Consider the following 23532-nt stretch of genomic DNA (forward strand, 5'->3'; position numbering starts at 1 on the left):
ACTGGTGCTGCATATAATATTATCGAGCTGGTTACGTTGGATAATAGCTGACGGGTAGCTTTGCCTGGCACGCCGTTGTTGGGTGGGCATTATTCTCGTTAGTGCTCCACTAACTCTAGAAACTCAACCCCCCCCCCCCTGAACTGCTCCTTAAAATTTAGTTTTGAGTCAATTATTACTCCCCCCAGCGGGTTGGGGGGTAAGAATATACCCGCGGTAGGTATGCCTGTCGTAAGAGGCGACTAAAATACCAGATTCAAGGGGCTGTGTAGCGCAACCCTTCAGGTTGACAGCGCAATATATAGCTTCTCCCAACCCAATTGTCAACCTCACCTATCCGCGGCGAATCCTGTTTCACTAACAGACGAGGCTCTGGCGACCCCAAGCTCCTCATGGAACTTGGGGGTGGGGAGGGAGGGGATGGCCTGAAGGTTTAATGTGGGCACATAAATCGTTCCCGAGATAGTCGGGCTAGCGCTTAATGGAGCTGTGTTTCCGGATCTGTATCCCGCAAAGGACCATCACATCGCTAACACTCCCCAAAGCCTTCGGGGAGCAACCTAATCGCTACAACAACAACAACAAGTTAATGATTACTCCTAGATATTTCAAGGAAGGCTTTGAATTTATTTGATAATCTCCTATGGTTAGGACCAACTCATCCACAGTCCGCTTTGAGCTCACCAGAACCACTTCTGTCTTATTGCTACCCATCTCCAGCCCCATGTTCGTCAGCCTTTCCTTTATTCTTCGGCGTCATTACATAATGCTTGGAGCAGATCAAGTTCCTTGGCCACTGCTACTACAAAAATATCATATGCATAGCCGACAATTTCCGTGCCTCCGGGAGGGCCGATTTGTAGCACACCGTCATACATCGCATTCCAAAGAGATTAAACTCTTACCTATCCAAAATCAATACAAAATGTATGCCCTACTTGCAATGTGTCCCCACATGACACCAACCATCTCTTTAATTGTAATGTGGAACCAACTCCTTTAACACCCCTCACATTATGGTCCACCCCTGTTGAAACAGCAAGTTTCCTTGGACTCCCGTTAGAGGATATTAATGACAATTTCTCATCGGTCGCACCTATTGGATGGGGCGAAGCACTGCTACAACAACAACAACAACAGGGTTAAACTCTAGTAAACTTTAACTGGAGGAACCATGAACTGGACTTTTAACTCGCACTGAAAAACAGAACATTAGAGTGTCATGCTGTCATATAGAATTACCAAATTTTGTGTATGGGATATTTGTAGAAGAAATTCATAAAGGGCTAATTAAACTTCCCTAACCCTAACGCCATAGTCATAACCATACCATCTCCAATGTGATCGATTAATGGAGCCTTAATCTAAAAATCGTGAAAATTTCATAAAAATGAAGAAAACGCAAAAAATTACAAACATATTCCACAAAAAATAAGTCTCAATCAAAAACAATGAATAAAATCTACAAAAAGTTATTATTTTCACCAACTCAAAAACCACAAATCACACACACAAGATTGCGCATTGCGCATGTAAACAAAAGATCAGCTATTTTTTATGGACAATTTTTACGCAATTTTCCTTTAGCTCTTTTTTTTCTCTCTCTTTCTTTCATTCGCTCAAGCAGTCAAGTGTGACGTAGATGCGCAGAACGAAGCAATTTTGAACTCGTGAATGCGCAATCTTCTGTGTGTGATTTGTGGGTTATGGCGAAAGTATGGTAAAGCTGTGCCGTTTGTCGTATCGCTGTAGTCGTATCCCTAACGTAATCAGCTGTTTATCGTTACGACGGTAAACCTAAACCAATTGGTTGGCTACGATACGGTTACGACCTTAGCGGCACCAATAACCGAATGCATTGAATCTCATAAGGTTGGTCGAATCAGCTGTTATAAGTTTACCGATAAAGCACCAATGTATGCAGCTTAAGGCACCATTAATTTATTACATTGATTTCCATCACAAATAACCTACCCAGATTGCGCATTCACGAGTTCAAACTTGCTTCGTTCTGCGCAACTACGTCACAGTTGCCTACTTAAGCGAATGAAAGAAAGAGAAAAAACAAGAGCTAAAAGAAAATGACGTAATAATTGCCCATAAAAAACAGCTGAACTAATGTTTACATGCGCAATGCACCACCTTCTATAATTCCATCATGGATTTCCGTAAGGTAGATTCGATCAGCTGTTTTATCTGGTTATGGTTTTATGGTTATAAGTCACCATTAATTGGCCCTTAACTTTCATGTAATTTGTCGTACACAGATAAAAAATTGTGTAGAAAAGTGATATACTCGGGTTGGTCTACAGGGTAATATAAATATATAAGCTGTATTTCGTTGCTAACTATTACAATTAAAACACTAGCTAGCTTACCGAATTGCATGGAAAGCAACAATAAAAAGTAATCGAGTTGAGTTGGCTAAGCGGTTTCAACTGATTGTCGACCTGATTGATAGTGTTGTATAGTGTTGCATATTAAAAAATAGGACGGTATTGTGAACGAGCGAATGAAATGAACATACGAATGTTCAGATAAACAAAAATAACAAAATAACAGCGTGGTGGCAGGGTGACATACATACAAACAAACACACTCATTTCATGTATTTTGTTTTTGTAATTCTCTGGTTGAGTGTCAAAAACATACTGCGCTAGAAGTAGAAATGTCATAGCAGCTAAAAAAAGTAACAATTAGCTGATAAACTTCCACCGCCTGTTATGGTTTTCCCATAATTAAACTGTTTAGCTAGTTGAAGCGTTTTTTTCAAGCTCTCTTGCAAAAAAAACCTATATATATATTTTTAATTTTAGTAAAACAAAAACTTTTCATTGCACAAAAATCGGAAGTATAATAAAAGTATTATTTCATTTTATTTGAGTCACACTGTGTTCCTATCTCGCCCATCCCCCTATACCGTGTGGCAATAACTGTCATATTTTGATGCTAGATTCGCTCATAAAATTTTTCTGGCCATTTTATTTTTCCTTGGCAAGTTTTCTTCGGTTTAATGCGTTAAAACAGGTAAGCTTCACATAAAAGGTATGTAGAATTATTATATAATTGTTCAAGAATTGATATACACAAAAAAATGTCATCGGACGATGAGTAGATCTAATTAGACACGTCGCGAAAGATGTCAAAGTTCTTTTTTCTACATTTTGTTTTTGTACTTTATGTAGTAAAATGTCCAAACGCAATGCGGATGAAGCAGGCGGTGCCACCAGCACTGCCCCAACAAATCTTGGGCAGCCACCAATTAAAAAGGTGCATTTCGAGCCTCACCTTATCGGACCAGTATCAACGCTTGAAGAGATGGACATCAAAGTGCTGGAATTTCAAAATAAAAAATTAGCACAACGCATTGAACAGCGAATGCGTACCGAAGCTGAATTGCGGCATCGTATTGAACAACTCGAAAAGCGGCAAATGCAAGATGATGCCGTACTCAATGTGGTAAATCGATATTGGAATCAATTGAACGAAGATATACGTGTACTGCTGCAACGCTTCGATGCAGAGACAGCTGATGAATCTGAGAATAGGAATGAAAATGAGGTGACTACGTCATTCTTAACACAACTCTCGACATGGGATAAGGAAGAGTTGGATGATAAACTTGCCAACCGGGTGCAGGTATCAAAGAGGGCAGTAGCAAAAATTGTACAAGTTATTGATCGAATTATGCAGCGCAACGAGAAGATTACTATAGCTTTAAAAGAGGGTGCAGGTGTTGGTGGTGGCAATAATGCTAACGCAAACGCCGAGGGTGAAGAAGGTGTCGAAAGTGTAACCAAAAATCTGGTGCCCAATATCGAAGAGACTTTAAAGCATACTCATATTGAGATTATGACAGAGAATCATAATTTGCAAAGCCTTAATACATCATTACATGAAAAATTTCATACAATATCTTTGAAAATGAAGGAATATCAGGATGCGTTGACGGCTAAAGAGACCGAAAATGCTGAACTGAAGAATCAGATAGATGAGCTACAATATGATCTGGAAAAAATACATTGCCGAAATGATAAGTTAGAAAACCATTTAGCGGAAGCAATTGAAAAGCTTAAAGCTTATCACCAAATGCATGGTGATCCAAATAAGAGCTCTTCATATGGTAAAGGCACAGCAACGGCAAACGTGAATAGCCAGCATTATGAAGATTTGCAAAAAGACTTAGAGGAATATCGCGATTTGGCAAATAATCGTTTACAAGAACTAGACAAACTGCATGCGACACACCGTGAGACACTTAAAGAGGTGGAAAAATTGAAAATGGATGTAAGTATTAGAAATATTATTTTTGAAAAATAAAGCGTAAATAAAAATAACATTTTTGTTTTGGCACAATAGATTCGTCAACTACCCGAATCAGTCATCGTAGAAACCACTGAATACAAATGTTTACAATCTCAATTCTCAGTACTCTATAATGAATCCATGCAAATTAAGACAATGCTGGATGAAACACGCAATCAACTGCAAACTAGTAAAAATCAACATTTACGTCAAATTGAAGTAATGGAAAGTGAAGAGTTAATTGCTCAAAAAAAGGTGCGGAGCGAAATGATACAAATGGAAGATGTTTTGGCACAAATACGTAAAGAGTACGAGACGTTACGTATTGAATTCGAACAAAACATGGCTGCTAATGAGCAAACTGCACCTATTAATAGGGAAATGCGACATTTGATAACTTCACTACAAAATCATAATGGCCAACTAAAGGGTGAAGTACAGCGTTATAAACGTAAATACAAAGATGCATCTGCCGATAATGTCAAGGTGCGTATATTTTAGTATTTAAGCCCACTTGCAGATAGGTAAGTTGGTTGGGAAGGGCGAAGGAATGCTACAAGAATATATATTTATATTATATTTTATATTTATATATTTGTTACGACTCAAAGAGCCTAGTTCAAAACTTAAAAATATGATTGCATTAATTAACAATGTGTACTTAATCTAAATTTTTAAATTAAATATGAGAAAATGTGTTTTATATTTTTAACTCAGCATTAGCTTCTCATGATTAAAACTGAAGTACTACATAATCAATATACAATAACGGTACAAATCCCAATAAATGCCAACTTTTTGGGTGCCAAATGGATACAATTATTCAAAGTCATGCGTCACTCAGTTGTTCAATTACTACGGAGCAAAAGCGATGCACCCAAAATGCATTTTTCAGTTAATGCTTATGTTTAGTTTTTAGAACCTTTTTCCATCCCTTTTGCTGACTTAACAGCGACAGTTGAGGGTAACAGTAAATTGGGCGAATTTATGCCAGGCTTAAGATTATTACGGCTAAGAAAACTATTTGGCTTATAAAAAGCATGATTCAAACAAATATGAACAAAATGTTAGAAAAATATATTTTAAGTCCATATTCTTCTTTCAGATTCGTAAAGAGCTAGATGATACAACAGCTAAATTGGAGGGCACTAAACAGCAACCGCCAACAGCAGAAGAAATTAAGCAAGAAGTTGCAAATTCAGTGAAAGAAGAAAACACTGCCGGAGTAGCGGCCGCAAGTGTGACCGGTGCGAATGAATTATCGGTCACGGTTAAAGATGATGCTGCTGCCAATACCAAAGGTTAGTTCAATATAAATATTTACTGTAAATATATATGTGTATGTTAAGTAACGTAACCAAATTTAGGAGGAGATGACGCTGATGAAGACACAAAAGAGCAAAAAGAGAGTATAAAACAAGAGAAAAATACATCAGGGGCGGCTGGCAATGCGGTAACAGAGAAAAAAGAAGCACAATCCGGCATTAGTAATGCAAGTGGCAATGCAACGAGCGGTGCAACTACGGCGAGTACGCCAAGCACGACTACGGTTAAAATAGAAAAAGATGTTAAGGATATGCCGAAAGTAAAGGAACTAAAATTAGCTGAATCTGAAATAGTACGGGATTTAAAGGCACAATTGAAGTAAGGAAAAACAATATTCAATTATTATGTATATGAGGCACCATTGTCGTTCCTGGGACAAGAGAAATGAGAAAGATTTTCGATAATTCTCTAAAAAATCCGAGCCTTTTGTAGCTGCACGAACAAACAAACAAAAGCTCACACTTTCTCATATTCATTTGATCAGTAAAATTTTTATGCATTTAGCTTCAAAGATTCTAATCTATAATTCTGTGGCAATTTGAAAAAACAACCTAATTCGAGTTAGGATAATGGCGATACATAGACCTTTATCTGAAAAACTAGCCACCATTCGCCATTGCAACTTCCTATATTTTGTAGCAGCCATTTGGCACTAGGGCATGAGTAAGTAACACAGGGAGATCTGTAACGGATTTCTCTTATGAAGCCAGAATATCACTTTTATCCCAACTCGAATTAAGTAGGTTGTTTTTTCAAATTGTCACAGAATTAACTTTTTAATCTTTTCTTCCAGAAAAGCACTAAATGATCAAAAGGAAATGAAGCTACTTCTTGACATGTACAAAGGGGTTTCGAAAGATCAACGTGATAAGGTGCAATTAATGGCTACAGAGAAAAAATTACGTTCAGAAATTGAAGAATTGCGTCAACAATTAAAGAAGATACAGGAAAGCAAGAGGGAAGAGCGTAAAAAGTTAGCGGACGAAGAAGCGCTACGTAAGATAAAACAACTTGAGGAGCAAAAATACGAGTTACAAAAACAAGTGGCTAGTCAAAAGCCGGTGGAAAATACTTGGGGTGTGCCAGGTGGCACAAATTATGCCCGGCCATTTGTTGGTTCACATGAAGAAGAAGCACTGCTCAATGAAATGGAAGTAACAGGCCAAGCGTTCGAAGATATGCAAGAACAAAATTCACGACTAATACAGCAACTGCGCGAGAAAGATGATGCAAACTTTAAACTGATGTCCGAACGTATAAAGGCAAATCAAATGCATAATTTATTACGTGAGGAAAAACAAATTTTAGTAGATCAAATGACTACACGAGATACACAAATTGATGCAATGCATATTGTATTGCGAAAATTAGAAGAAAAAGAGCGTAGTTTGCAAGCAACTGTGGCCACTATAGAGAAAGAGTTAATGTTGCGTCAACAAGCAATGGAAATGCATAAACGTAAAGCTATTGAATCAGCACAGTCAGCTGCAGATTTGAAGTTACATTTAGAGAAGTATCATTCTCAAATGAAAGAAGCACAACAGGTGGTCGCAGAGAAGACAAGTTCGCTTGAAGCAGAAGCCTACAAAACAAAGCGTCTACAAGAAGAGTTGGCACAATTTAAACGTAAGGCTGAACGCATGAAAAAGATTGAAATGGCTGGTAGTACTATTGATGAAGTGGTATTAGAAGAGATACGCGAATACAAAGAGACTCTAACATGTCCGTCGTGTAAGGTGAAGCGTAAGGATGCTGTACTATCCAAATGTTTCCATGTCTTTTGTTATGATTGCTTACGTACACGTTACGAAACAAGACAACGTAAATGTCCTAAATGTAATTGTGCATTTGGTGCAAATGACTATCATCGTTTATATTTAACTTAAAAAGTGAAGCATGCACAATTAATTTGACGCATTATTCACCTATATCACGATTGGCGTACGTTGACCGCAAACGACCATCGGTCTCTTTGAAGAGTAGATTTTAAACAGTCGTTCTTTTAAATTAAAAGATGACGAATCGGCTATAGATTACTCATCCAGCTGACAAGAAACGGTTGATTAAAGCCGACTCAACAGGGACTTTTATAGTCAATAATGCCGACTCGAATCCCCTATCATTATAGGTGTGATAAATTGTCTTACTACACTAGTAAATATTTTAGTTAAAAACAAATTTTTGCTGCCGTAAGCGCTAAGCGAAAGTCATATTGTTTCTTTTGCTGCTCTTTTGTAGTATTCCATGTCTATGTATTATACTTTATATAATTAACTGTTAGAGATATGTATGTATGTGCTGAATATGCACACATTATTGCAATAAACTTCTACCTAAAATACTTTTAACATATTTTGTAATTTATTACAAGAAATTATCTAGAAATCTTTTCGAGCAACAACCTTCCCAGTTCGTCAGATATTTGGCTTCGTTAAACAGGACTCTTCACTACTCACTCTGTAATCTATATAAATTTTACTGCTATCTTCGTCGGGCATTACCCACCACTTTGGGTTTATGATGTTCTGACGGCATAAGAAGACACCCCGTGGCAGTTCTAAGCGCGCTGTTTTGACAAGCGTGCAACTTCTACCAGTTTGTTGCTCTTATGCTCGGCGACCATATCGGAGACGTGTTACACATAAGCGGTGAGCCAATTGCTTTATAAGTAGCTGACAGCGTTTCTTGTACGCCTCTGCGCGACTAAACGCAAGGACCAAAAATACAAGGAAAGCAAGACGTCCAAAGGTTGCAAACGCAACAGACTGACAATGATTACGCAACTCGACTTCACAACTGCTCTCTGAGAGCACGAGTCAACCCGACGGCAAGAGCAGTGGGAGCATATCCCTAAAGCACTTCGTACTTCCTTTGGTGGCCACCGTGGTGTGATGGTAGCGTGCTCCGCCTACCACACCGTATGCCCTGGGTTCACACCACGGGAAAAAGCAACATCAAAATTTTAGAAATAAGGTTTTTCAATTAGAAGCAAAATTTCTAAGTGGGGTCGCCCCTCGGCAGTGTTTGGAAAGTGCTCCGGGTGTATTTCTGCCATGAAAAGCTCTCAGTGAAAACTCATCTGCCTTGCAGATGCCTTTCGGAGTCGGCATAAAACATGTAGGTCCCGTCCGTAGGGAAAATCAAGAGGAGCACGACGCAAATTGGAAGAGAAGCTCGGCCTTAGATCTCTTCGGAGGTTATTTATTTATTATATATTTAAATAGGTTACTGGCGACCATGAAAAAAAAACTCGTACGGTGAAGAATGCCGCTTAGCAACAAAAGAAAAGGCGCTGCCAACAGGGCTACTTTAAAGGCGAGGAGCGCAACAAGAAGAGCGTGTAAACGCTACCGCGAGTAGAAAAGGGTTAGGGGATCAGAATATACCCTCGGTAGGTATGCCTGTCGTAAGAGGCGACTATAATACCAGATTCAAGGGGCTGGGTAGCGCAACCCTTCAGGTTGCCAGCGCAATATATAGCTTCTCCAAACCCAATTGTCAACCTCACCTATCCGCGGCGAATCCTGTTACACTAACAGAAGAGGCTCTGGCGACCCCAAGCTCCTCATGGAACTTGGGGGTGGAGAGGGAGGGAATGGCCTGAAGGTTTAATGTGGCCACATAAATCGTTCCCGAGATGGTCGGGCTAGCACCTTAATGGTGCTGTGGAACCGGAGCGTACCGGATCTGTATCCGGCAAAGGACCATCACATCGATTACACTCCCCGAAGCCTTCGGGGAGCAACCTTATCGCTACAACAACAACAACAGTAGAAAAGGGAAGGGAGCAGCCTTTACAGGAAGAAAAAAGCAGGCAGAAAAGCGTGAGTGAGAGAAGCTTGAGCTGCTAGCCACCAGGAATAACGCCCGCAAATTTGACCAAACAGTTCGGCGACAGACGGAAGGTTTTAGGTCCGAGGCAACCTGCTGTAAGAACAAAAACGGCAACATTGTAACCGAAGTCCAGAGAGTACTTAGATTGTGGAGAGCAGATCTGATAAAGTAGTACCGCCCATTCAATGATGATGGAATTAATTTTCCCCCCAACCGATTATGACGAAGTCAGAATAGCAATAACATAGCAAATACTGCGTCGAGGACTTGGTAGGGCGCATGCATCAGCCTCTGCAAAATATGATCGGACGAGTCCATGCCTGACTACTGGAATCAAAGTATTCTTCGTCCAGTCCACAAGAAGGGGGATCCTGTACAATGCGCCAAATATCGCAGAATTTGCCCCCTTAATATTGCATATTCGGTCCTGTCAAGCGTAAAGGTTGAAGCCCACCGTGACGGCTGATTTGACCTTATCAGTGCGAAAAAGTGCAAAAAAGAAATTACACTAATCACCATTTCGTCGATTTTAAAGCAATAAATTTCAAAACTGCACCTATGACACAGTGACCACTCAAATAGTTTGCAATCCACCCTAGGTAGGAGGAAAACCCGTCGGTTTTCGTAATTGTATGCAGATATTTAATTTCCTAACGGAAGTCGCCGTAAGATATGCAACAGAAAAATAAATATAGCATATCTCTACTATGTACCACGGTTGCCACACCATGTCTTCATTTGGGACCAAATTTATCAAAAAAAGGACTAAATCTTAAAGAAAGGGACCACATTTTTGTATTCTTTAATTGGCTTCGGCAATTCACAAATGAGTCGAATTCGTTTTAGAATCTTTAATTTCAGGTTGTGGTAAATTGTCCCAAAACTTTCATTTTAACAAAAAACCTTATATAAATATATGTTTTAACGAATAACCTTAGAGGAAAACCCGTGCCACAGCCGAACTAGTTGTGTTTTATTTACATAAAAAAATCTTATTTTTAAAATAAATTTCTCCAGAACTCGGTTGTATCAATTTATCATAAATTCAGTCCTAAGAATTAAGGAAAAAAAGTTTCCAATAGCTGGGTGTTCCATGTATTTTTTTTATACCTTTCATGAACATGAAATAGTATATTAACTTTGGTCCGATGTTTGTAACGTTGAGAAATATGGAAGATAGACTCACCATTAAGTATACCGAATTGATCAGTGCGACGAACTGAGTTGATATAGCCATGTCCGTCTGTCCGTCCGTCTGTCTGTTTGAACGCAAACTAGTCCCTCAAATTTTGAGATATCTCAATGAAATTTGGCACAGGGATGTATTTTTGTATTATATTAGACATTTGTCGGATCCGGTAGGATCGGACCACTATAACATATATCTCCCATACAACCGATCTTTCAGATAAGACGATTTTGGTCATTCCTGCCGCAATTTAGAAAGTATAAACGTGAAACTCGGCGATATATATTTTAATATATCATAGAAGATTTTCTGAAAAAATCACTTTGATCGGAGATATATATAGTTATATCCCATACAACCGATCGATCAGATAGAAAGATTTTTGGCCATTTCTCTCTTAATTTAGAAAGTATAAACGTGAAACTCGGTGATATATATTTTAATATATCATAGAAGATTTTCTTAAAAAATCACTTTGATCGGAGCTATACATATTATATATCCCCTACAACCGATCGTTCAGATGGAAATATTTTTGGGAAATTCTCCCTTAATTTAGAATATAAAAACGTTAAACTTGGTGATATTTATTCTAGTATAAAATAGAAGATTTCCTGGAAAATCACTTTGATTGAGCTATATGTATATAGTATATACCTATCAGAGAACGGACAAAATCACAGATTGCTTGATTTCATCATACAACAAAATTTCTATTCTCATTTAATTATGCGAATATACTCAGAAATGATTAAACTCAGCATCTCTGCTTGCTTGACTCCATTGGTATGATTGCGCACCAATGATCGAACACGTTATACATACGCATTTATGATCAAACGAAGGCTGGTGTAGAATAAATTCAAATCACGGCAATCAGTAACGATTAGTTCGGCATACAAACAATACTTTGAGCAATGTCAGACGACCAAGTGTTTGTGTTAGAACAAATTAATAAAAGTATTTACACCTTGTCGCCGCGACGCAAGGGCGGAAGTGTGATATGGAGTATATTATCTGAAATTATTAAAGACGACGGAACTATTTTGGAGGGTTAGGTACACTACCGAACATGCTCAAAAGTAATTGAATATTCACCAAAGCAATCATCAAATCTGCCAGTTACTGAAAGAAACTAAATGCTTAAAAACAGTTTCCACAGAGGATTAAAATACAACCATTTTTACGTGTATCGAATGGACAAGTGAAGACATTCAACCATTTTCGGCTGTTAGCGGTTCCGGATTTATAAAACTAACAAAATGGCTTATTAAAATCGGAGCAAAATATGGCGAAGGTGTCGATGTTGAAGACTTACTTCCAGATTCAACCACTCTTTCGCGGAAGGCACAGAAGCTAGCAGATAAAAAAGGAAAGAAATCAGTGGTGAAATATCCGAAATTGTTCAAAGCGGTGGTGCATCTGCCTCATATGGACGGATAATTATGTGCAAAGGAATTTTTTGGGAGTTACCTTGCACTACCAAAGAAATTTAAAATTATATGACGTCGTCTTGGGTATGAACTCTCTTTTAAGGAAACCGAAAAGCTGTCCGGGCTTGAACAATCTTGCAAAAAAATTGTTAAATATTTTAAAAAGGCAAATTTACAACATCAGCTAAAAACCTCTTTGAAAAGTGAATGTCCTACCCGCTGGAATTTTAATATGTTTAAATCTATTGTAGACAATTGGTTCCAAATTAATGAAATACTTCAAGAAAAAGAAGAAACTCAACGAATGCTGCTAATCAGCATCTCAACGCTTAAGGAGTTAGTTGTCTTATGCAGTGATTTCGAAATTATATTCAAAAAGCTGCAACTTTGCAGCTCTCCGACATTATGTTTCATTATACCGTCAATTCAAAAAATTAAGAATCTCTGCGAGCCTAAAGCTGGAGACATTGGTGCTTTATCGGTAACCTTTTAACAGCTGATTCGACCAACCTTATGAGAATCAATGCAATCGATTATTGGTGCCGCTAAAGTCGTAACCGTATCGTAGCCAACCAATTGAGTTTTGGTCTACCGTCGTAACGATAAACAGCTGATTACGTTAGGGATACGGATACAGCGATACGACATACGGCACCAATGACTCCGGCTTAAAGATACTAATGTTACAGCTATATTATCACTGAAATATAACATAAATAAAAACGTTGACAACACTTGGCTTAAGGCTCCATTACTGATACTTAGCATAGACTTAACTTGACTTGAAAACTGTCACTTACAGGTCTGTTAAACGAACATTGCATGTTACTAATTACTCAAAACTTGGCAACACTTAACTTGACTTAGAAGTCTGTTGAATTTTGATTTTCTATGTAAGTTGTAAGTGACGTTTACATTATGAGATGCCATTTGTTTGTTTCCATTTCATTTTGACATTTTGTCATACAAATGGACAATTATTTAAAAATAAATTTCAACGCTGATTATGATGCCAGATTGTATGTGCCAAGTGGAGTATAATCGTGGCTAAGTTGCCAAGCTTACGCCAAGTCAAGTCAAGTCTATGCTAAGTATCAGTAATGGAGCCTTTACGCATATCAATTTATGGCATAAACCAGCTTTCTTTTATCCATATTTATGTAAAGTCGCACTTCAAATTCATTCCATTCCAGCCAGTAGTGCAGTCGCTGAACGAGTTTTTTTATTGGCCGGTAACGTGATAACAGAAAAGAGAAATCGTCTTGGACCAAGATCTGTTGATAGTATAATATTTTTGCATTCATACTTAAAAAAATTTTCTATTCGAACATCAAACATTTAATCATAGGTATTTTATATAAAGAACTACACAGCGCTACAAAAAATGTCTTATTTAAAACTTGTTATACTTGACCAAGCCCTTAAAAATATATCATCAAATGGATGAAGTATTTTGTTTAGTTTTTTACAGTATTATTTATAAACAGAAATTTACTTTTTCTTTGCCAATATTCATAACAAGACCGCATTTATTTATGTATTATTTTCAATCAAAGACTGAAATATGTATAAAAACAAATATTCTTTCGTTTTTATGGTCCAATAGAAAATATAGTGGTAGTGGAAATTTAAATCTGATGCATTGTGCTAAACTATGGTTATGGTTTAATTCAGCTTTGTCGTTGATAGCTTACAGGTTTAGCAATCAACATTTAAAGGGTACAAACATTTTATTTTCTTTTATAAAAAATTCTGTGAAAAGAAATTTATGTTTGCATAGTTGATATGTATGTATATATTCATAATACTGAAAGACTGAAATATGAAAATAAATATTTTGTTGCGTTAATTTCGCTTGTTACTTTACTTTTCTACTTTTGTAGAATGGTCCAGTCACGGTTACACATATTCATGCACATTGAGTCCTTCATTTTGCCTTTTCATTCTGATCAATGTAATCGTTGAGTCAAACGAACAAACGCCTGAATTGATTAAATTCGGGGAAAAATTTATAAATTCGCACATGCATGAAGCTGCAAGTGATTTGGTTGATTTCAAATCAATGGCGAGTATGTTCATTTGAATAAGTTGTATCGTTGAATTTGATCATGTTGCAGAATGAGAGCGAACTATGTTGTGCTCGAATTTATCCGTTCTCTGATACCTATCCCATACAACCGATCGTTCAGATAGAAAGATTTTTGGCCATTTCTCCCTTAGTTTCCAATATAAAAACGTGAAACTTGGTGATATATATTCCAAGATATCATAGAAGATTTCCTCTAAAAATCATTTCGATCGGAGCTATATATAATATATATCCCATACAACCGATCGTTCAGATAAGGGGTTTTTTGCCATTTTTTATGTTACATTTATCTTTAAAATCGTTTAGGTATGTACATCTGTTCACTATATATTTCTTATCTTATACATCCGATTATTTGGAGATTACGAACGGGATAAGATTATTATTCAGCCCCATTCATGAAAGGTATGAAGTCTTCGGCACAGCCGAAGACAGTCCCGTCCTTACTTGTTTTTATTTAATTCTTTACCCTTCCGTTTACCAATACACCCTCGCGTGTCAGTTTTCGCATCTATGGCCTAGATTCAGTAAGTGCGAGGTTTGAAATGTACACTTTTTTCCATATAATTTGTGTTAATTTGAGAAATCTTAAAAGTGTCAACTGCGTAGTATTGGAATTTTGATCAGATTTGTCTAGGTACGAGAATAATTTGGCACAAAGCGTTTATATCAGATCAACGCTGAGAATTTGTAAAGTTATCGCTTTCAAAACATATTTCTGCCTTACTTCCAAAAAAGATTCTTTTGGTTAAAATGCTTAGTATTTTAAATTATGTACACTGAAATTTAAAAAAAATCCAATATTTGGATATAATCATTGTACCTAAAATTACTCAAAATTTGCTTATATTGACGGTATAATATCGACAGACAAACTTTTTCTGATTGAAATCTTTAGCGCAGGCGGAAAATATAGATACACTTTTAATGCAGTAACTAATATTGAATATGAGAGGTGTATAGCAGAAACGCCATTAACTTCCAGACACAAAGATAGAAAATATAGCCGTATCGCAGTGTGAGGCGTGCGCAAGAAGACACTTTCCACAATAGTCTTGGAATTCCTTAAACTCATTCATTTGTTTTGGGATGTGTAAGAAAAATTTAAATATCGACATCCCAACCGAGAAGAATTTTTACATTGGATTTCTTTGTACAATTTTTTTAAAGGTCACAAACTCTCAATACCTATCGGGATGCTTGCATTATATAAAATAAATTAGTTTCATGCTTTGATTAAGTTTTCAATTTAAGAATAGCTTTATAGTGGTAAACTCCGTCAAATTTCTTTGAGGAGCACGTGCATATGCGTCAAGTTTCTTTTAAGCTCAAGAAGGTCCAAAAATCTGTCACGAAAAGTGTTTGATAACTTATCGAAATATCTAGCCACCAAAACAAGATTTTCTGTTTGGCCGCTTGTTTCATCAACAATTAACGAAAATTGGTTTGCTTCAAGATCCAACACTTTTCTAAACTATCTGCTAGGTGAATTGTCATTGTTCTGCTATATTTTAACGACAGCAGTTTTTTCATAAAGAAACCATTGAGGTAAATTGAAAATTTTATGAGGCTTAATGAAGATGTGGAAAATTTTGTGTACGGTGTTGAACATTTTTACCTCAGTGAAAAAAAAAAAAAAACAAAAGTAACAAAATCTTGATTACAGCCTAAAAAGGACCAAAATAGAAAAAAGGACCAGCGGGCCATATAGGGTTGGAAAGGACCATTTTTGGTCGAAATGGACGAAAATGGCAACCGTGCTCTGTACGAAAGCAAATACATAGCAAGAAGGGTTGCAATATTAAGTATAGACTGTATATTCAAATATACTAAAACCGATGTTAATTTCTAAATAAATTTAATTCTAATTGTTTTCGGCAATAAACAAGTGCTAAATACTTAATAAGGATAACTTAGAACAGCATTGCTGGTAAGTTATTTATTTCATGCGCCGCTTGCACCAGTGTTGCAACAAAGCGTTCTCCATACACTTTTTCGCTTCTACTGAATCTTTACCAAAAATTTTTGTCTTTACCCTACAAAATGCAAAAAGCATTGACGGCGTTGCATTTCTGTGCGATTTTTTGTCGAATGCGGTTGGAGTTCGTTTTGTTGTTAAATTGTACGTTGATTTTAGTTTTCGGTATTTCTTCTTCCTAAACGCTAGCTTCAACTTCACACTCCACGTTGTTTGTATTTGTTTTGTAAACTCATTTTATTTAGTGAAGTTTTGTGCATAAAAATAACTTAAGTAAATACCGACATAATTGCAAAAATTATTTAAAAGTGTATTGATTATTTGTGTCTATGCATTTTGTACTCCATATATGTATGTGTATGTATGTACATAGATATCTTAAATGCAGAAAATTTGAGTAAGTTCGAAAAGAAGTTCATGACTTCCGTAAAAGCTGAAGATTTAATTGATTTTTCACATATAATAAGTGAATGTGGTGAATTGATATGAGTGTGTGTGTGTTCATTAGCGTGCCGAACAACAGCTGCTGCTGCTGGAATTTTGCAGCACTCTGTTATATAGCGAATTAGAAAGTAAATTTTTTTAAATTGCAAAATTAACCATAGAATCTGAAGAAAATTGTTTGTTAAAAAAAAGTATGTTCTAATTACATATGTATGTGAAAAAATGTGTAAAAAAATAAAAAATATGCTAAATTTTAACCCCTAGCAAAATGTGAAAAGAAAAATATAAATATATAGCCTGCACCTACATACGTACATACATACATTAGGGTGGGTCGATTTGTATGGACGAAAGTTAACCGATATCGCGCCATCGATTTTTCGATAGGATTTAGGCTCAGGAAAAAAAGTTCCACTACGCATACCCAACAAATAATTTTCCAGCCTGCGAAATTTCATTTTTCTTGACTTTTTTCGACTTTTATTTTTAAAAATAATTTTCCAGCTGCGAAATTTCATTTTTCTTGACTTTTTTTCGACTTTTATTTTTAAGGTTTTTTTCATGACCTAGATACTAAACCATTTTTCGGTAATTGTGCAGTTTAGGGGCCCCACCCTAAAATCGGGCCTTTTTTTTGAGTGAGGTATCACAAGACGCGTATTTACGTCTAGATCAAGAATCCGGAAGCGGAAGTTAACTTTTTTTACCCGTTCAAAAGATATTAACGAAAAACCGAAAAAAGACCCGCGGGTACTTCCGAAACCGGGGGTGGGATCCATAGTATTTTTGCGCAGAACACCTTTCTGCGTTGGTGGCCTTCGGCCGCGCTTATAAAAAATAACCCTGGGCTACGCCATGCCAAGTCCGGGTGTGTGGTATAACCGTGGCTACTGCCACGGTGATGCACAATTTTTTTGTGGGTACGAACACAACAACAACCACATGAGAATCGCCAACTTCAACTGCAAATATCTCCGGACAGAGAAAATTTTTCTTTTCCGCCTTCGGATTATTGTTCTCGAGATTAATAAGCGTCTTTTGATACCTCACTCAAAAATCTTGGCCCAACTTTAGAGTGGAATATGTATAACTGCACTACTACCAAATTTTCATATGTATATCCTGTCAGACCCAAAAATGTCCGCTAAAAACGTTGTTGATGACAGTTTTTTGAAAAAAAAAAAAAATATATGAAGGGCTTAGAACCAAAAGGATCTAAGTAACATCGACGTTGAATTGAGATAATTAAGGTTAATGTAAATTACTTATTGTAAATTCTGGGTAAATGCGTTTGAAATGATTCCTGTCTAAATGAATGCAGGTTAGTCAACTAATTCAAAGGATGTTTACTCCAAATGGAAAATAACTGTAAATTTCCAAAAATTATTGCAAAAATTTCCAAAAATTATTGCAATAAAATTTCGAACGTTGATTGCTCGGCCAAAAGAACATGTAGAATTTTTTCGAGTATGCAGTCTTGTAGCCCGTTTAATTTTAGTATAATAAAGTGCTAAACTTAAGTTCTTAGAATGTATCGCTGATCTTTGGCAATTTTTTTTTTTCTTACGAGGATAAGGACTTTTTTCCATATAAAAAAAATTACGTTAAAAAATTCCTATGCTCAAGAAAAAAATTGCCAAAAATTAGGGCTTCAAAACTGCTTACTCAAAGGAGTTCTAAAAATCTTGAGAAAAATTTGAAAATTCGGCAAATTTTCGCGAATACGGCATACATCAGGCATAGTGACATTATATTAAGTAAAAATAAAAAAAAAATTATTATTTTATTAAGTATTTACAGAAAATATACAACGTACAGTTGCAGTTCAGCAAAAATTTCGCTATTTTTAACAGTTTAATTTTATTTTATTTTGTCACTGCTATACGATGATGTGTTTTCATGTAAGCCTGCTTTTACATTAGTCAAGTATTGAACCCAAGTCTGCGGCACAGACGAGAGAGGGGAGAGGCTTCTTCACCTCTTTCAAATTAGCGAGACTTCCTACGAACTTAAGTTTAGCAATTTATTATACTAAAATTAAACGGGCTACAAAACTGCATACATGAAAAAATTCTGCATGCTCTTTTGGCCGAGCAATTAAATTTTATTGCTTGGAGGAGCGCACTTAGATCCTTTTGGCTCCAGTCATTAATGCAATAAAATTTGGTACATTTTTGGCCTGGCAAATATATGGCACTAAAATGTCCAAAATGGCTTGGATCGCATTGTCAACAAATAGACACTATATTAAATATACAAATATGGGTATAACTCAATTTTAGAAAAAATGTCACTTAGATCCTTTTGGTTCTGAGCCCTTCATATATTTTTTTACAATCAAATGAAATTTTTAGTAGGTCATGAAAAAACCTTAAAAATCAAAGTCGAAAAAAAAAATGAAATTTCGCATGCTCGAAAATTATTTTTTTTCGGTATGCGTAGTGGAACTTTTTTTCCTGAGCCCAAAACCTATCGAAAAATCGATGGCACGATATCGTTTAATAAATCGACCCAGTCTAACATACATACATGTACAAATATGTATACATACATATGTACATATGTATAAGAGTTTTGTACATACAAGAACTGAAAACGAAACTGGAATAAACCCAACAAAAACATAATATCCTGTTAATTTCTATTGTTTAACTAAACGAATGGGCTGTTCAGAGCCAGCTGCTGTGACATCGCTTTCTAACATACATATGTACATATGTTTGTGTGTCCATAAATTCGACTATAGCAACAGCAGCCGTCTTGCGATAGTGCCCTTGTCCTTTGTTACATATTTTGTATTGCTCGTGTATGCCGTTCTTTGACACGTTTTAGTCCTTGGTTTTTCTATAATCTTTTGTTGGCTTGTGAAGCGGTTTCTAATTGTACTAAATAAATATGTATGTTTCTTTATATGCGATGGAAGTCTTAACTCGCCTAAAGCTTTTTTCCCTGCACTACTAAGGCCCGGTTTTTCAGTAGTTGGTTAAGCTAAGCTTAAACTAAGTTTGCTTAAACTCTAGTGAAATTTAAACTCCAGTTAAACTACTGAGCAGTTTTTCAGTCACAGTTTAAGGCCGCATTTGGGGTATGCTGTTTTACGCGGCAACATTGGTTTTTTTATTATCTAGATAATTTGTAGATACGGCAAAAAGCTGGATTTTGTTTACCCAACAAACATGGAAAAATTCTCCAGCGAAATTATATATGTATATACATAGTTCCGGAACTGATATCCAACATCATTATTTAATTATTCGTAAACCATATAGTTCTCGAGTTGATATCCAATTTCATTCCCCAATCACTATCCAACCTTTGAGAAGTTTTGTAAAATTAAAAGTTTTCGAGTTGATCTCCAACGTCATTAATATATTCCAATTAATATCCTAATTTCGAGAGATCTTGAGATATGTACAGTTCTCAAATGAACATTCTCCAGTTGATATCCTACATTGCATATCGAGTTTCGCTTCCCAAGGCAGTCGGTTCTATGTACCGGAGCGACTCGGGATTTTTCCCGACCAAGGACTGTCATTTCAGTGTGACCCCATTTAATTTGTTTCGTCCCTCCCACAAATTGTCATCCTCCCAGCAGCTCCTTGCAGCAGGACTGCTACATATTCTCTTACTCCGGGAAGGTATCGAACCCAATCCGGGTCCGTCTCCTGACCCCGGTCCTGAGAAATGGTTTTGCTGCATTTGCCAGAAAAGAATCTTTTTAGGACGGTCATACTCTGTTCAGTGTGTCTCGTGCAAGGGATGGTTGCATCGGACAGGTTGTTCTGGGCTTGATCCCAAAACCCGACGTCAACGTAACTTTTATAAATCTTTTGTTGCTCCTTGCTGCTCACGCCCAAGGGCGTCCCGTAGTCTACGCCTAAGCGTATCCCCACTACCTTCCAGCAGCTTCGCTGCTCAGCAAGCCACAACAAGTACCCGCTGCTGCTCGCGCCCCACGGCGCCAACAACTCAAACAGCTGATACCACTCATAACTACTACCTTCGTAGTAGAGCTGGTAGCAATGCTGAGCATCAGCCCCTGCCCCGTCTTCTTCTACCCCCCCCTCTTTTCTGGCAGCAATCGTGCAGGTCAGGGAAACAGACTCTTAGTCCCTGCCTCCGTTTGCACCGTCTGCCAGCACAGAATATATAGGTTTGCGACATCCGCTCAATGTAGCTCCTGCCTTGGGTGGTGCCACTTTCCTAGATGTTCTGGTCTCCGCGACGGCAACCCCTCGACGGGTTTCATCGCGCCATGTTGCCAGGTCGCAAACCCAAATCATCCGGGTACCCCAATGCTTGCCCAAGGGCGCCCAGTCCCAAGGCCACAACAGCAATTGCGTCCTGGCCTTCCACAACCTAGGCGTAGTCACCCCTCACTTACCCCTAGAATGGCGGCGTCACCCCTCATGCACTTCAGAATTCTGCAGTTCAACTGTAATGGACTAACTGGGAAGATTACGGAGATAGTCGATTTCATGAAGCGGCACAACATCCGCATTGCTGCGATTCAAGAGACTAAACTCACAGCAAGATCTGCATTGCAGACCTGCTCTGGTTATAATGTCCACAGGAAAGACCGCGAGAGCGGAAACGGAGGCGGCCTCGCGCTTATTATACACCACTCTGTGCAATATCATATATTTGATCCTGGCATCGACCGCAGTGACAATGTCTTAGAACGTCAAGGCCTATCTGTCCGGTCAGGCGATGCAAATCTAGAAATCATCAACATCTACATCCCTCCTGTCACCTGTTGCCCCAGTGGATACCGCCCTAATATCGATGCCTTACTCACTGGCAACAATCGCATTATCTTAGGCGATTTCAATGCCCATCACGACCTATGGCATTCAAACTTGCGGGCGGACAGTAGGGGTGAGATGTTGGCGGATCAAATAGACGAAACGACGTTCTGCACAATAAACGGAGACGCCCCCACACGTATGGTAGGAAGCTGTCATAGCTCGCCAGATATCTCAATCGTGAGCGCAGAACTCGTAAACTGCGTCAACTGGCAGCCGATGGTAACATTGGCATCCGACCACCTGCCCATACTTATTTCGTTCGAGCGTACCGCCGACTTCATCGTCACCGAAAAACGCACTTTCATAAACTTCAAAAAAGGAAAGTGGGAAGAATATAAATCTGCAACAGACAGCAGCTTTGCTGCCCTCCCTATCCCGACTGATGCCCGCCAAGGGGAGAGTGCCTTCCGTAAGGTCATTGAATCCGCTCGGCACATTTCATTCCCGCCGGGAGAATTCCCGAAATCCGGCCCCACTTCCCGGCGGAGGCCGCGAGCTTAGCGAGGGAACGCGACCTTATAAGACAGCTTGATCCAGGCGACCCCCAAATAAGGGATATAAACCAACGCATCAGATTGCTTGTGGACCAACACAAGCGGGCGAAATGGGAAGAGCACCTAAGAGGTTGTAACCTCTCTACCGGTGTAGGAACTTTGGTCCACCGTAAAGTCCCTATCGAATCCGACTAAGCACAAAGACAAAGTTTCCATCGCCTTTGGCGATAAGGTGCTGTCGGATGCGAAAAAATGCGCGAGCGCTTTCTGCCGACAATATATAATGCATCCTACGGTCGACAAAGATAGACGGAGAGCCAATAGACACGCACATAAACACAAACTCAGCGCGTCACCAATTACCATCACCGCTAGAGAGGTTGAGGACGCCATTGGTCGCGCTAAACCATCCAAAGCAGTGGGCCCAGACGGCATAGCCATGCCGATGCTTAAAAACCTAGGGAAAGAGGGTTTCAAATATTTAGCGCATGTCTTCAACCTGTCTCTTTCCACCTTTGTCATACCCGAGAAATGGAAAATGGCCAAGGTGGTCCCGCTACTAAAGCCTGGGAAACCAGCTAACGTAGGTGAGTCATATCGTCCGATATCTCTCCTATCGCCAGTGGCAAAGACGCTTGAAGCCATTTTGCTCCCTTATTTCCAAGCACATTTGCAGCTAGCCCCTCATCAGCATGGCTTCAGAAAACTCCATAGCACTACCTCCGCGCTAAATGTCATTAGCACCCAGATAAATTGCGGTTTGAATCAATATCCCCACCATAGAACAGTACTCGTAGCGTTAGACCTATCAAAAGCTTTTGATACGGTCAACCATGGCTCGTTACTGCAAGACCTGGAAGGGTCTACCCTTCCCCCATGTCTTAAAAGGTGGACCGCAAATTATCTGGGTGGTCGGCAGGCATCGGTGCAATTCAGAAACGAAACATCAAAACAAAGGAGAATTAAACAAGGGGTGCCACAGGGTGGTGTCCTATCCCGGCTTTTGTTTAATTTCTACATATCTAAGCTACCTTCACCACCGGAAGGAGTCACAATCGTTTCCTACGCCGATGACTGCACAATAATGGCCACAGGCCCAGGCCCAAAGATCGATGAGCTATGCAATAAAATAAACGGCTATCTCCCTGATCTCTCCAGTTTTTTCGCCTCGCGAAACCTGGCATTGTCACCGACTAAATCTTCCGCGACCTTATTTACAACATGGACGCCCCAAATGTCGACCATATTGAACATCCACGTCGATGGCACTACGCTACCGACTGTCCTACACCCCAAAATCTTGGGTGTGACGTTTGATCAGGATCTACATTTTGGTGCGCACGCAACCGCAATTGTTCCAAGAATTCAGAGCCGTAATGAAATCCTCAAATCCCTTGCTGGCAGTACCTGGGGAAAAGATAAAGAAACGCTCTTGACCACATACAAAGCAATTAGCCAGCCGATTACGTGCTACGCGTCACCCATATGGTCGCCAAACCTAAAAACCACCCACTGGAAGAAACTACAGGCCTGCCAAAATACTGCTCTCAGAATCGCCACGGGCTGTCTTCTTATGTTCCCAGAACACCATCTGCATAATGAGGCGAGAATACTCCCCATCAGGGAGAGAAA

At 38.5% G+C, this 23532-nt stretch overlaps 2 protein-coding genes across 13 annotated transcripts in view; both read left to right on the top strand.

The window, feature by feature from the left end:
• Positions 1–2903: 2903 nt before the first annotated feature.
• Bre1 (E3 ubiquitin-protein ligase Bre1) lies at positions 2904–7979 on the top strand. Its single transcript, XM_067788010.1, has 6 exons — positions 2904–3027; positions 3186–4287; positions 4360–4791; positions 5411–5606; positions 5673–5949; positions 6425–7979. The coding sequence occupies exons 2-6, from the start codon at positions 3190–3192 to the stop codon at positions 7515–7517; spliced, it is 3096 nt and encodes a 1031-aa protein (XP_067644111.1). The 5' UTR covers positions 2904–3027; positions 3186–3189; the 3' UTR covers positions 7518–7979.
• Positions 7980–16245: 8266 nt separating this feature from the next.
• Positions 16246–23532, top strand: part of corn (cornetto) — a 109531-nt gene continuing 102244 nt past the window's right edge. For 6 of the 12 annotated variants that reach the window (XM_067788014.1, XM_067788012.1, XM_067788024.1 and 3 more), the window contains exon 1: positions 16246–16551. The gene's annotated coding sequence lies outside the window, so the exon portion shown is untranslated. Of the gene's footprint in view, positions 16552–16772; positions 16790–23532 lie in introns of those variants that run through there. The other 6 variants (XM_067788017.1, XM_067788015.1, XM_067788016.1 and 3 more) reach the window with 3 other exon arrangements.

The sequence above is a fragment of the Eurosta solidaginis genome, chromosome 5 (genome assembly GCF_040869045.1).
Source record: "Eurosta solidaginis isolate ZX-2024a chromosome 5, ASM4086904v1, whole genome shotgun sequence".
Taxonomy (NCBI): domain Eukaryota; kingdom Metazoa; phylum Arthropoda; class Insecta; order Diptera; family Tephritidae; genus Eurosta; species Eurosta solidaginis.